Source organism: Prunus avium, chromosome 1 (genome assembly GCF_965620075.1).
Source record: "Prunus avium chromosome 1, drPruAviu1.hap1.1, whole genome shotgun sequence".
Taxonomy (NCBI): Eukaryota; Viridiplantae; Streptophyta; class Magnoliopsida; order Rosales; family Rosaceae; genus Prunus; species Prunus avium.
In genome coordinates, this window is record NC_142284.1 from 42619213 (window position 1) to 42635004 (window position 15792).

Genomic DNA, 15792 nt, shown 5'->3' on the forward strand with positions numbered 1-15792 from the left:
AGCTTGTAGCTCCCACATAGGTTGGCTCCACATTTCATTCTAGGTTGCATGCCTATTTATAGATGATTGTTTGCTGACTTTTGGTCCACCGACTTGGGCACTTTTCTCCCAACCAAATGTTTGTGGTCTTGCTCTAGAGATTTCTTCCACCACCATACTTTAGCCATTCATGTGTCACTTTTTCTAGATCTACCATATTCATTTTGCTTTGCCGCCATGCAACTTCGTTATTGTGAGCTCTTGACCTTTCTAGAACTTTATAGAACAAATGAGCATTAGATTTTCAACAGAAACACCATATATTTCAATGTATAATCTTCATCCCAAGGTTCAAGTATTCAAATCTCAATCCTATCCAATCACGGTAATTGGAAAATTCAAGTTCGATGAACAAACAGTCAATATAATTCTAGCAGTTCCAATGCTTCTTCTATTAATTTCCACTTTTCACTCTCTTTTAGTTCTTGCTTTAAGATACTTTCTTCCAAACCAAACAAAAAGAAATAAACTATTGTATTATCCAACAATGCTGCCAAACATGAGGCAACAATAGCTTGGAAAAGTTGAAATGATAATTGACTAATAATACAATGATTTTGTCAATTTCACTTCATGACCAGAGGGATTATTATTGATGTCTGTGTTCTGGATACTTATCAAATTGAATGTAGCATTACTTGAACTCCACGGAGTGGGCGATTTGTTACTTGCTGAAAGGGCAAGTGGACATAGCTTTGGGAGAGGGTGAAGGAGTAGCGTTGTAGAACCATTGACAGCGCAATCTTTGCTTTGATGGTCGCAAAGTTCAATCCCACACAAGTTCGAGGTCCTACTCCAAAGGGTAGGAAAGCGCCTGCGTTATTGTTAGTAGCTTTAGCAACCCCTTCTGCGAATCGCTCTGGTTTGAAAAGTTGCGCGTCTTGTCCCCAGATTAGAGGATCATGGTGAAGTGATAGGCATGACATTTGCAACTCAACATTAGCAGGAACCATAAGCTTTCCAAGTTTAACTTCCCTTTCAGCTTTCCTTGACAGAGTACCAACAGGGGAATATAACCTTAGACACTCATTGATCACCATACTCATCTGCATCCAAACGAAACAAAAAACAAAAAACAAAAAAAAGAAATCAGGTTTTGATTCTTAATTGTTTCTGCCACTTAGAACAAGCTAATGATTGAGTTCTTGGGACTTACTGTTTTCAGTTTGGCAATGCCATCAGGGTTTGGAGTTTGTTTGCCAAATATTTGTAGGACCTCTTTTCTTGCTTTCTCTTGCCAATCTGTGTGGTGTGCCAGAAGAAAGAGGGTCCAAGCAAGCAAAGAATTAGTGGTTTCTTGTCCAGCGACGTAAAACGTCTTGCAATCATCAATTAAATCATCCACTGAAATCCTCTGGCTGTCATTGGCATCATGATGAGCCTTCACAAGTAATCCAAGAAAATCACTCCCAAAGCTGTCTTCTCCTCCAGTCATCACCTTCTCTTCTCTTTTCCTGACAATCTCTAATATGGAGGCACGTACTTCTTTTTCAAGTTTCTCTGATTCGATCTCATCACTGGTTTTGAAAAGCTTACTGCAACATTGAATGAAAGAACACACATGAGAACAATAAAGAGATAATAGAGAAGATTGGTTCTCTGCATAACAAGCCTCATTGATCAATAAATCAGCGAATCAATACAAATATTGTTGAAAAAAGTAATGCATATTTGTGTAGATGTAACTACACAATTCTAGAAAACTCAAGAAACTAAATACTAGATTATGGAATGTTGGCAATACACACAAATATATGTAGAGAATATTCTAGATGAAGCCACACACTTGTGCTGCAGAAAAGAACAAGAGGTGGAGCATGATGGCTAAACAATAGCCACAAAAATATAGAAGTTTCTATTAAAAGCCACATACTTGTGGCTGGAGTAAGAGATCAAGTCATGGACTTGGTGATGTCAGCAAAGCATGCCTATAAATAGGCATACAATGCAATAGAGCATGGTGGAGTGAACCAATCAACTCCCAATCTAAGTGGAGTCCAACTAATAGAACTCCCAAATTAAGGGAGCCAATAAGCTCACCAAACTAAGTGAAAGGCCAAATAGCCTAAACTATTCTAAATCAAGTGTGGTGGCCAATAAGCCAATATGCTAAGGGGGCCAATTAGCCTACACTAAGCCATGTACTATTCTCCTCCAATTTAATAAAATCACTTTGTTTTAACTATTGTCTTTTGTCCTAAACCCCTTCACCACATAAACCAACAAGTGTTATTAGAGCAACACACTTCACACCACCTAAATTCCAACAAATATAAACAAAAAAGAGATTATATGGCTATCCCCAATTGGTTCCCCACATTCAGATTTAGTTGTAAGGAAGTTTACCTGATGCCAGGAACCCTTATTGTGAGAGAATTTTTGGTTAACAGGAAGCCTAATTTCATCAACATCTCAAAAATGTGTTGTCCTTCTATATAGCTGCTGCCAAATGCTGTTCTTGAAATCACTTCTGAAGTGAAAAACCTAAACTCTTCAAACACCTCAATCTCTTTCCCTTCATAATTTTTCCACCTCTCTAGCATTGTCTCTGCACTAGCTACCATTGCCGGAATCATACTCTAGCAAAACAACACCATCATGCAGTCAATTAGCAAACTTAGTCTTCAATTAATTGATTCTAAGGAAGCGCCAGAAACTGTGAAAACTTACTTTTAAGCTCTCTCCATGGAAGGCATGGGTGGCGAGCTTTCGCATTTTTGCCCATTTTTCACCTTCTGCTGTTGTCACAAGGCCATCTCCTAAGAACTTCTTCAAAAAGCTTTGGGGCTCTTTTTTGGGATAAGCTTTTTCTTTGTTATTCAATATCTCTTTGCATAACTCAGGCTCCGTGATGACCAGTTGAGCCTTAGAACCATACCACTGAAGATAGTTCTTCCCTGTTGATAAATAAATATGACCAAGATTTAACTTGGAACTCAGATTTCAAAACAATATTTAAGTAATTAAGACCGTTTGTTTGTTACCGTATATCTTGGTCCATGAGTGAACGTGAGGTTGAACTACAGAAAGTACGTCATGGGACGAACTAAAACTCTTAGGCTTGCTCATGGCTTCCTTGATCATGTTGGAGATGTCCTTGGTGTTGCCATGGATAAGTCTGTAAGGAGGGCCTTTGATGCCCTGCAAGGCCATCAGCTTCTGCAAGCTAGCCGGAGCCCACCATAGCTTGTGAAGGATCTTGGTGAGAACTAAGACAAGGAACAGAGGCAGAAAGCTTGAAACAATGATTGATAGGCCTCCCAAACAAGTCATTTTTGCTATTGTCTTTCTCTGAACCTATGGGGTTTTAAACCGTCCACAGTTATGGAAGTATATTCTTGCTCTGTGTTCTTCGAACGAATTATTAAAAGGCCACTTTGGAACCTTCTACCACATCACATATATTCAAATGACGTCCTACTTTTGTCACCAATGACAATGGCATTGCCATATTATTAAATTAAATTCGCAAAAACTTTCAATAAAATTTCCAACGGAACAGGAACAGAGAGTAAAGCTCCATAGATAAGAGAAGGCAGTTGAAGGGAAATAACGTTATATGATTAATCTTGCAAACTTTCTCTTTATCACCACACCACGTTTTTCTTTCATGACTTTTCTCAACTTAACAGAGAGACTAGAGCTTCCCTATGAAAATTTTTCTTTGAAAAGTAGTGAACAACCTCTCATCTGGTCAACTTTGTATATATAGAGAGATAGACAGCTTCATATGTTTCTTACTGCAGCAGCTGTCAGGCATAGCAAAGTATCTCCACCAGTTTCTGTGATTACCTGTCTTGGATGGATAAGATGTATTGACTTTTGTGAATTTTGTAAGACAAGAAAATGCTGCTCGTTTAGGCATACCATGGGACATAACACAAGTATAATGCAAATAAGATTAGCCCCGAAAAAAAAAAATGTAACGAGTAATTTTATTCACAAGTCTGCATTTAAGTTGCCCTATATGCAATGTTGTCCCTAAAAAACATATAATATAAAAGGAGGTATATATGTTGAGAACTTGAGAGTGTTTGTATCACATTGAAAAGTTGATGGCTTTTATAAGGAGTTGGAATACTCCTCCATAGCCAATTGATTTTAAAGTGAAACCTCAATTTTCTTCATAATATTATAGCAAAGGCTTCATGTGTTGAGCTGAACGGCCACACAAGCAGATAGAATTCAATTTAGACTCTAACTTTTTCATATTAATCTCATTAAATTTCAATGTCTTGAAAAGGAAAAAAAAAGGGAGTTTCACTAAAATACCCAAAATGGGGGCTGAAATTATAAAAATACCCAACACCCAAAACACTTTATAAACATACCCAAAACTCATCATTACACACACTCAAAACCCATTTATAAACATACCCAAAACCCATCATTACACACATACCCAAAACCCATTTTGGGTATGTTTCTATGTTTAAATAGTGATTGGGTATTTTTATAAATACATGTCTAGGATTGGGTATTTTTATAAATATCTATAAAAAAAACTCTTTTAAACCTTCAGAAAGGACAATCAAATTCATGCTTCCATGATTCCATCCCATGAAACAGTAAAAATGCTTTTTCAAAGAGCCTGCACCTCGCTATGTCTGAACTTGAGGCCCATAATAGCCCCACTATTTTCGGCTTTCAAAATGACTTTTTAGCTTTTGTTTGTTTACCTTGTTTTTTGGTCGTAACCCTTGTTTGTTTACCTTAGAAAATTCTTTTAAGGTTCTCTGAACTTTGGGCCTCCATACACTTATTTTCCGAGCCTAAATGCTCTATTTGGGCCTCGTTGTTCTCTTCTTTTCTTTAAATATTTTTTGGGGGTCAAAACACCTTGTTGAGGCATATGATATTTGAGCAAAATATTAGAGCATCTCCAACAGTCTATTCCACAATTTTGGAATGCTAAAATAGGTGAGTTCCATAATCAAAACCTTCTTCAATAGACTTGTCAAACTCAGTCATCAAATGTGAAACCTTAATCTCTCTTCAAGACTTGTAAGTTGACATTGCCTCTTAAAACATTTATTTTACTTAGGAAAAATAAAACCTACTTTAAAAAATATAAAAACATTCATTTTTTTTCTTTTCAAACATTAAATATATAGATAATTTTCACATGTTTTCCTATTTCTCATTATTTTCCGTAACATTGCATTAATTAAATTGAAGAGTTTGTTGGGGCACAAAATATTAAAGTAGCAAACAAAACTTCAATTTGAAGAGTTTGGTTTGCTACTACTGTTGGAGATGCTCTTAAAATACCAACTACAACAAATTCTAATGGAGTTTTAGGTTGAATTAGCAGAGCTTCGATGACATTCAAGCTTTCCTTATTGTACAATTGTTGTTGGGAAATGCATCGACTTCAATAACATCCTTTTCTTAATCAGCATTCGGAAACCACATACTTGGATTGGAAAAACCATATTCCAATATATAATCTTCATCCAAAGGTTTTGAGTATTCAATTCCCAATCCTAACCCGGTAATTGGAAAACTCAATTTCAATGAACAAACAGTCAATATAATTCTGGCAGTTCCAATGCTTCGTATATATAGCAATGCACCGCTCCAACAAAGCTAGAGAGACAGAACCAACCTAGTAATTTGCACTTTGGATTATCTTATCTCACCAAGAAAAAAGGAAACCAGAAAAACGCTTCGGATTGCAAAGATGGGAGGAAGCAAAGGCTCTAATAGTAATAGTAATAGCCAGGTTGAAAATGGAAACCAAAATGCTGGTGGTGGAGGCAAGTCATCCAATGTAGGAGGAGCAAGTGGTGGTGGTGGAGGAGTAGGCAATGCAGCAGGGAATATGAAAGCACCTGGAAGAGATTATGCAACCTTCGGGGAGAGCTTTGAGAGCAACCCAGCTGCCTATTTCAAGGATTTGGGCAAATAGCTAGGAATGAAGTGACTACTTACTCACTACTTTTTTTTTTGGTCGAAAGTGGATTTCATTAAAAACCCACAAAATGGCATAACAATACACCCAAAAGTGAGACCCAACCAACTGAGCTCATCAACAAAGTAAAAGCGAAAATGCCAGAAGCCCAAATAAAATGCAAAAAGATCATCACCTCCCAAATCAACCTAACAAAGCACCAGAACAAACACAAAAACCAAACAAACATCAACATAGTAGAAGGAGGTGGTGCATGCACCCGAGAAAGAGCAAAAGCTCGAACTCTACACATCTTCAGAGTTGTGCGCGAGAAACCGCGTTTTCGGCTAGCCGGAGCAGCCACAAGGTGAAGCCATATCAATAAGGAGGAGAAAATTTCGGTGGGAAGGACCAAGACCATAGAGAAGGGATTTGAATGGAGTGTGTGCGGGAGATAAGAGGAAATGGATGGAGGAGGGGACAACTGAATACAAGGGATGAGAAATAAAGGGGGATCTGGGTAAATAAAGGAAACCAAAGGCATAAAGCCTCAGAGTTCAAGCAGAGCTTGAGCAAATCACCCGCAAAAGGGGAGAACAACACACCAACAAAAGGGGAGAGCAGAACACCCACAAAAGGGGAAAACAGAAACACCCACAAAGAAGGGGAGAAAATGGGCCGACAGATCTCCACAAGGAGATCCACAAGTAGCAGGGAGCAGGCTAGAGAAGAGAAACCAGAGGAAAGGGGATGAGGAGAGGACCTCCTTCCCCTCCCCCCCTCCCCCAGGTCGTGCGGCGCAAAAGGTTTTTTTTGTACTTACTCACTACTACTACATGAATAAAAGAGTATCTTTATGTAATGTCCCCATCTATGTTAATCAAAGTACCCTCCTCTTGGTTTTGGGATTAATTACAAATTTCATATTGTGTTTAAGCTTTCTTTATGCCATTTTTTCAAAATTCCTTTTACCACAAAACTGAAAATGTTTATTACAACTGTAAGCATAAGATTTCATTCTGCCCAAAAAACAAAACCAAACAGGAAAACTTTGGACTCAGCAAAATACTGCAAAACTAAAGAGAACAATCACTTCGTAAACTTGAAAGGATAATTGACAAGTATAAGCTCTTGTCTGTCTTGTCTCAAAGTGCAACATTCATAGGCACAACATGGGTTATGCCCACTTTACGCACCAAGTACAAGAATCATGGGCTACTGATCTGATCTTCGCAGTTCAAAGTGGTTGTAGCCTTACCTGTACTCCATGTTGTGGACGAACTGTAATAAGATGCAAGGGAGAGTGGACATAACCTGGGGAAAGGGTGAAGGCGTAACGTTGTAGAATCATCGACAAAGCAATCTTCACTTCTGTTGTCGCAAAGTTTATGCCCACACAAATTCGAGGTCCCATTGAAAAGGGTATGAATGCACCTACATGATTGTTGGTTGCTTTGGCAACCCCTTCCGAGAATCTCTCTGGTTTGAATAGTTGCACATCTTGTCCCCAGATTTGAGGATCATGATGAAGTGCTACGATTGAGACATCCAATTCAAGATTACTAGGAACAATCAGCTTTCCTAGTCTAACTTCCTTTTCGACTCTCTTTATAACCTGAACAGCAGGGGGATATAACCTTAGAGTCTCATTGATGATCATACTCATCTGCATCAAATAGAAAAATGGATAACCGAATCAGGATCTCGAACTTTATTGAGAACATATTTCCGCCACCTAGACAAGTTTCTTACTGTTGTCAGTTTGCCAATGCCATCAAGATTTGGAGTTTGTTTGCCAAACAATTGTAGCACCTCCTTTCTTGCTTCCTCTTGCCAATCCGTATGGAGTGCCAGAAGAAAGACAGTCCAAGCAAGCAAAGTATTAGTGGTTTCTTGTCCAGCAAAGTAAAACGTCTTGCACTCATCAATTATCTCCTGCACCGAAATCCTCTGGTTCTCATTGGCTTCATGATTAGCCTTCAGAAGTAATCCAAGAAAATCACTCCCAAAGCTGTCTTTTTCTCCAGTCATTGTCTTCTTTTCTCTTTTCTTAACCATCTCTATTATGGAGGCATGGATTCCTTTCTCAAGTTTTTCCGATTCGATCTCATCGCTGGTTTTGAAGAGCTTACTGCAACATTGAATGAAAGACTAAAAATGAGAGAACAGAATTAACTCTAAAATTATCTTATTTCTTCTCTTCAATTGGAATATTAGAAGTACTAAGTTACCTAATGCCAGGAACCCTGACTTTGAGAATATTTTTGAATATTAGGAAGCCTAACTTCCTCACCATTTCAAATATGTCCTGTCCTTCTGTATAGCTGCTGCCAAATGCTGTTCTCGAAATCACATCCGAAGTGAACAATCTAAACTCTTCAAAGACCTCTATCTCTTTTCCTTCATAAACTTTCCACCTTTCTACCATCTTCTCGGTACTAGCTACCATATCTGGAATCATACTCTAAAAAAACGAATAATTCCATCATGCTATTAGCAGACTTTTGCCTTCAACTTATTCTTTTCATGTTTAAATAGTTGACACAGCTATTACTATAATACTCTTTGCAACAAAGTACCAGCAACTTGAAAACTTACTTTTAAACTCTCTCCATGGAAAGCATGGGTGGCCAGCTTTCGCAATTTTGCCCATTTTTCAGCATTTCTTGTTGCCACAAGGCCATCTCCAAATAGCTTCTTCGCAATGTTTGGGGGCTCTCTTTGGGTATAAGCTCTGCCTTTGTTATTCAGTATCTCTTTGCACAACTCAGGTTCTGTTATGACCAACTGAGCTCGAGAACCATCCCATTGAAGATAATTCTTCCCTGTAATTGCATGCAAAAATGACCAAAACTTATCTTGTTTAGAACTAAGATTTAAATAACAATAGTTAACTAATTGGGATGGCTTGTTATTTTGTTACCATATATGTTGGTCCACGAGTGAACGTGAGGTTGAACTACAGAAAATATGTCGTGTGATAAAATGTGAGGCCTGCCCATGACTTCCTTTTTCATGTTGGAGATTTCTTTGGTGTTTCCATAGATGAATCTGTAAGAAGGGCCTTTGATCCCCTGCAAAGCCATCAGCTTCTGTATGCGAATCGGAGTCCACCATAGTTTGTGAAGGATCTTGATGAAAGCTAAGACAAGAAGCAGACACAGAAAGCTTGAAAGAATGATTATTAGGCCTCCCAAAGTAGTCATTTTTTGGGTATTGTTTTTCTCTTTGGCTATCTCTGTCTGTTTCTCTGAACCTACTGAGCTTTTAAAGCTTTTCTTGCTCCTGATTGTTTACAAAAAAGTCAAGAAAAAACCAATCTGGTCATGTTAAGCTTCTGTTTGTTACTTAGTTTGTCCTGGTATTTACTACAATCCAAAGGGCAAATATCATCGCAAGTCACTCTCATTGAAACTTAAGCTGCTATTTGTAGACTTTTGATACATCATGGTAAGTCTGGTGACTTCATGTTGGAATAATCTCTTGGCTTCGTCACCAATTGTTGATTATTGGCTCAAACAAATAGTCAAAAGTGGAAACACTTTCGGCTATTTATTGTGGTCGGTGGCTGTTTGTCTTGGTATTTGGTTGATTGGCTGACAAATTGCATGGGCACATTGATTGTTGGACTTTGGCTAATTAATTGGTCTGACTTGTTTAGCAGCCCACCCATTAGCTTCTTTGAAAACCACTTCCTTTGGCTGTAAAAGGGAAGCAGTCCAGCAGAGAGAAGAGACGCACCAAAGACTCAGAGAGAGAAGTGAGAGAGGAAAAATAAAGAATTACGCAGCAAAACAATTGTTGTTGTCGTTTGTTATTTTTCCTTTTCTCTAAATTGTACTCAATTTGTATTCCCTTTATATTTTTGAGTGTGTGAGCTTGGGTATATTTGGGGCTTGGGTTTCTGAGTGTTAAATACTATTGTATTCTCTCATTTGATTATAGTGGATTACTCCGTCGTCTCCAAATTGGATGTAGGCATTGCCGAACTAGTATAAATCTTGGTGTTCTTGTTGGTGTTGTTTTGTTCTTTTTATCTCTTGCAAGTTGTTGTTTTATTTTCACTCACAGTTGGTTGACGCTTCCGCACAACAAATGGTATCAGGGCTCCAGTTTTCGACTGAGGTTTCGTAGGAGTGAAAATTTTGCTGGAGCTACAGTGGCGTGAATAGTGTTGTGCTACAGTCCATGAATAGTGTCGGCGCTACAGTCCCATGAACATTGAACTGCTACAGTATCTGTGAACAGTATTGTATTTGTGAATAGTGCTGTGTAGATGGCTGGAGATAAAGACGAACCTGATAAGGAGAAGGAGTTAGCATCGTCTTCGTCGGCACCTACATCCAATAGACATCCAATTGCTACTACAAGGTTAGAGGTTGATAAATTCAATGGCTCTAATAATTTTGGTATGTGGCAATGTGAAGTTATGGATGTGTTGTATCAACAAGAGTTGGATATGGTTCTGGAGGATAAACCCGAAGATATTGATGACAAGTAGTGGGCGCGAATTAATCTTCATACTTGTGCCGCTATTTGATCGTTCCTTGATAAGGAGTTGAAATACCCATATATGAAGGAAACTTTTGCTAAGAAGTTATGGACGAAATTGAAAGAAAAGTATATGACCAAGAGCGCAGAAAATTGGCTCTTCTTGAAGAAACGACTCTTCCGATTTTAGTATCATCCAGGTATTTCTATGCACGAACACCTCAATGATTATAATAAAATACTTGCTGATTTAGCAAACCTTGATGTGAAAATTCCTGACGAGGATAAGGCACTATGTTAAATTCATTGCCTGATGATTATGATCATTTGACAACTACTTTGATGTATGGAAAATCCGAGATGAAACTTGATGAGGTGTCTGCGGCATTGGTGAATCATAAGTGTCGTAGGAAGGAACAGAAGACTCACAATTCACAAACCGAGGCACTTATTGCAAGGGGTTGAACAGAGGAAAGAAAATTTGGGAAGCGGGGAAAATCTCGTTCAAAGTCACGAGGGAAGTTTCCTGCTAAAGATGAATGTGCTTTTTGTCGCCAAAAGGGTCATTGGAAGAAAGACTGCCCCAAATTGAAGAATAAAGACAAGGAGAAAGCGGGTTCTAACGCAAATGTTGCAAAATCTGGAGATGATGATTTTGAGTTTGCTTTGGCTAGTTCATTTGCTGATGGTCACTCCAAAGAGTGGATTTTGGATTCAGGTTGCAACTATCATATGTGTCCCATTCGGGAATGATTTTCTAGCTTCCAAGAAAAGGATGGTGGAGTTGTTTTAATGGGCAATAATAATGCCTGTAAAACATAAGGGATAGGCAAAATCTGCTTGAAGATGCATAATGGAACAGTTAGAGAATTGAGTGATGTTTGGCATGTACCGGATATGAAGAAGAATCTTATCTCATTGGGAGCATTGGAATCCAAGGGTCTCAAGATCACCATGGAGGGTGGAGTTCTTAAAGCTATGTACGAGGCACTGGTGGTGATGAAAGGTACAAGACAAAATAACTTATATTTCTTACAGGGGGTACAGTTATTAGTAGAGCAGCTATCATCGAAGCTACTGATGCATATAGCACAGACACTACGAGGTTATGGCATATGCGTCTTAGGCATGCTGGTGAAAAAGCGTTGCAAGGATTAGTCAAGCAAGGCTTACTGAAAGGTGCGAAGGCATGCAAATTGGAATTCTATGAACACTGTGTGCTGGGTAAGCAAACTAGAGTGAAATTTGGCATCGCTATTCACCACACTAAAGGCATTCTAGATTATGTTCACACTGATGTTAGGGACCTTCCAAGAATGCATCTTGGGGAGGTAGCCATTATTTTGTCTCCTTTGTTGATGACTTCTCTAGAAGAATATAGGTGTACACCATGAAGCGTAAAGATGAAGTCTTGAAGATATTCCCGAAGTGGAAAAAGATGATTGAAACGCAAAGCGGTCGAAAGATCAAGACTCTCATATTAGACAATGGTGGTGAATATAAGTCTAATCATTTCTTGAAAGTTTGTCAAGATGAGGGTATTGTGAGGCACTTCACGGTTAGGGAGACACTGCAACAGAATGGGGTGGCGGAGCGCATAAACCGTATTTTGCTTGAGAAAATCCAGTGTATGTTGGCTAATGTTGGTTTAGGCAAGGCGTTTTGGGCTGAGGCGATTACTTATTCAAGCCATCTCATTAATCGGTTGTCGGCTGCTGCGAACGAGGGCAAAATGCCTATGGAGGTATGGTCTGGTAAACCTTGTTCTGATTACAAGTATTTACACATATTTGGTTGTCCTGCTTACTATCATGTCAAGGAAAGCAAGTTGGATCCAAGAGCAAAGAAAGCTCTATTTATGGGCTTTAGCACTGGCGTGAAGGGATACCGACTCTGGTGTCCAGATGAGAAGAAATTTGTTGTAAGCAGAGATGTGACTTTTGATGAGGCTGCTATGGTTAATTAGAACAAGCATGAAGGTGAAACTAAAGCGACCAAGACCATGAGTAGTTCAAAGCAGGTGGAGTTAATGAAGACTCCAGTTGTTCCAGTTAATTCTGATGATGAGGATGAGGATGATGAAGAGGAGGCACCTACCCAAGAGCCTCCATAGGAACAAGATTCTATTGCAACCAGAAGATCGAGAAGGGAAATTCGAAAGCCTACTCAGTTTACTGATATTGCTGCATATGCACTTCCCGTTATTGAAGATGATATTCCATCCGCCTATAAAGAAGCTGTCAGAAGTTCGTAGAGTGTGGAGTAGAAGAAATCTATGGATGAGGAGATAAAATCTCTTCATAAAAATGAGACTTGGAAGGTTGTTCAGTTACCAAAGTGGAAGAAAGCAATTGGTTGCAAATGAGTTTATGCCAAGAAGATGGAATCTTTAGGAAAAGACAATGTAAGATTCAAAGCCAGATTGGTTGCTAAAGGCTATGCTCAGAAAGAAGGCATTGACTACAATGAGGTATTTTCTCCTGTAGTAAAACATTCTTCTATTCGTATTCTACTGGCTTTGGTTGTACAGTTTGACCTTGAGTTGGCTCAACTTGATGTCAAGACTGCGTTCTTACATGGTGATTTGGAGGAAGAGATTTATATGTCTCAGCTGGAAGGTTTTAAGGTTGCTGGCAAGGAAAATTGGGTTTGCAAATTGTAAAAATCATTGTATGGTTTGAAGCAGTTTCCAAGACAATAGTACAAGCGATTTGATAGATTTATGATCGGGCAAAAGTACACAAAAAGTCACTATGACCATTGTGTATACTTTCGCAAGCTACAAGATGGAACCTTCATTTATTTGCTTTTATATGTTGATGATATGCTTATAGCATGTAAGAGCAAAGTGGAGATTGAAAGGTTGAAGACTCAACTGAGTAATGAATTTGAGATGAAGGACTTAGGAGAAGCTCGGAAGATACTAGGTATGGAAATTGAAAGAGATAGAGCGAAGGGCAAGATTAGTCTGTGTCAGAAGCAGTATTTGAAGAAGGTATTACAACGTTTCGGGATGAATGAAAATTCAAAACTGGTTAGTACACCTCTTGCCCCTCATTTCAAACTTAGTGCTTCTATGTTTCCTAAAACTAGTGAGGAGAGTCATTACATGGCTTAAATTCCATATGCAAGTGTTGTTGGTAGTTTGATGTATGCTATGGTGTGTACAAGGCCTGATATTTCACAAGCTGTTAGTATTGTCAGTAGATATATGCATAATCCAGGAAAAGGGCATTGGCAAGCTGTGAAATAGATTCTACGGTATATTCTGGGTACTGTGGATGTTGGTTTATTGTTTCAACATGATAAAGTTACTTGTCAATGTGTTGTAGGATATGTGGATTCTGATTACGTAGGTGATTTGGACAAGCGTAGGTCCACTACTAGTTTTGTATTCACTAGTGCTGGAGGTCTAGTAAGTTGGAGGTCAATTCTGCAATCTACAGTTGCTTTGTCGACTACTGAGGCAGAACACATGGCGGTTGTTGTATTCCTAAAATTACACAAATTAATGTGCAAACAACCAATTAAAAATACCCGCAAGTGCACGAATCTATTGGGGTATAGATTATGTAAGTATGGGGTCGATCCCACGAGGAACTTATTGGCCTCCTATAAGTTCTAATTTGAGTACGTAAAGAAGACTAATTTTACACAACACACAAACACAGTACAAATTGGGAACTTAAAATGAATAAAGGAAGGTAAAAGAAGAGAAACAAAACAAGAAAACTAAAGAAAAACACAAACAGCATTTTCTATCACCATTTTATCACCACTGTATCACCTGTGAACAGTGCGTGAACAGTGTCTGGTGACCGGTCGTTTTTACACATATTCGAAACTTAAATTTTGCGTGATGGGCGACCAGTCGCAAGGCAAAAGCGACCGGTCGTTTTTGGGCAGATTCATTTTCTCTGTTTTTCAGTTTCGACCTCTGTCCAGTTTTTGACCTATAACTTTCCAACCGTTTATCCAAATTTCACGTTCTTTATACGGTTGGATTCAGCACAGAAAATGGAAGAACACAAGGCGGACCAAAAGTCAAAAACAATTACGGAAACAAACAAAATTCAGTAAATAAGACACACAATGTGTCAAACACAAACACACACACACACATTGGGGGGGGGGGGGGGGGAAAGGGTTTTGGTTTGGTTCAAGTGACCTAATTCTATTGCATGAAAGTAAATGACTTTAGATTTAAATGAGAATGGCAGAGAATGAAAATCAAAATGTGAAATTAAAATGTAACAAACACTAGGGTTTCGGAATCCACCCTAAACAATTCTACCCATGTTCATGGATACTCAAGTGATGAACTCTAAACGTGTTGATGAAGATGTTCACAATCAAGACTAGTACTAGTGGCTCAAGACGCATTAATTCTCTCTAATATACGTAAAGTGCAGTACTAGTGCTACAATGCTTGTGCCTTCCCTATAACCTAATCTAGGTGTGCTTAGTACTTTGATTCAATTACAAGAAAAACTCATTAAGCTCAAAGAGAATCTGAACACCACAAGAACCCTAATAGCATGATGTTTACATTAGGCATTCAAGAAACCAATTCACATGGATGATTCTTACTTCATCCATTTATTGCTTAGGACAACATGAAGATACACATAATCCCAACAATCTCAAGAAGCATGCTTTCAAAGATGGCCAACCAAGGAAAAACACACATCAAGGATAGATTAATTTGGTGAATTGGAATTCATCAACAATATCTAGAAATTCATACACTCAAGCATCAAAACAATAAGGTTTTCATGTTTAGGGCTTCAACCTAAGCCCTAGCTATGGAGTTTAGCTACTCATACTTACTTCAAACACAAATTCAAAATAAAACTAGAAAGAAGTTACAGATTTTGGAAGTGATGAGAGCTTGAAGTCTTCAATGGTGGAAGTCTTCCTCTCTCCCCTTGCTTGGCTGCTGTTGTGTAGATACAGCTGCACCAAAATGGATTCAGTTGCATCCTCAACTTGTGATACTCGCAAGTGCACGAGCCGTTTGGTAGTATAGCATATGTAAGTGCGAGGTCGATCCCACGAGGATTGGTGATTGAATGATCCAATTCATTTCCCTACACAAAATAGAAATGAAAAAGAAAGGAAATAAATACAACAAGAAAAAAAGAAATAACTCAAGCAAATAAGTTCCCAAGTTCAATTAGATTAATGGATTGATTCTAGCTAAAGTATGATTAAGCCATGGTGTTTGGTCATAACCTTGTGTTCATAATTCCCTAATTTGATCATTTGTTGTCTAACCTAAAATTAAGCATTAGGAACCCATTAAGCATAGAAGAACAATTTAAACAACCAAGCATGTATCTAATCCCTGTTGTCGAATGTCCATACAT

The 15792-nt window shown here is 38.5% G+C and overlaps 2 protein-coding genes across 2 annotated transcripts; both read right to left on the reverse strand.

The window, feature by feature from the left end:
• Nucleotides 1–404: 404 nt before the first annotated feature.
• LOC110757726 (cytochrome P450 CYP749A22-like) lies at nucleotides 405–3363 on the reverse strand. Its single transcript, XM_021959426.2, has 5 exons — nucleotides 3024–3363; nucleotides 2710–2936; nucleotides 2386–2618; nucleotides 1196–1574; nucleotides 405–1085 (listed from the first exon to the last, which is right to left on the reverse strand). Exons 1-5 carry the CDS (start codon nucleotides 3310–3312, stop codon nucleotides 657–659), a joined length of 1557 nt encoding a protein of 518 aa, XP_021815118.2. The 5' UTR covers nucleotides 3313–3363; the 3' UTR covers nucleotides 405–656.
• A 3495-nt stretch (nucleotides 3364–6858) lies between these two features.
• Nucleotides 6859–9211, reverse strand: LOC110757727 (cytochrome P450 CYP749A22-like). The gene is made up of 5 exons (XM_021959427.2): nucleotides 8856–9211; nucleotides 8531–8757; nucleotides 8164–8396; nucleotides 7685–8063; nucleotides 6859–7598 (listed from the first exon to the last, which is right to left on the reverse strand). The coding sequence occupies exons 1-5, from the start codon at nucleotides 9136–9138 to the stop codon at nucleotides 7170–7172; spliced, it is 1551 nt and encodes a 516-aa protein (XP_021815119.1). The 5' UTR covers nucleotides 9139–9211; the 3' UTR covers nucleotides 6859–7169.
• Between the last annotated feature and the right edge of the window lie 6581 nt (nucleotides 9212–15792).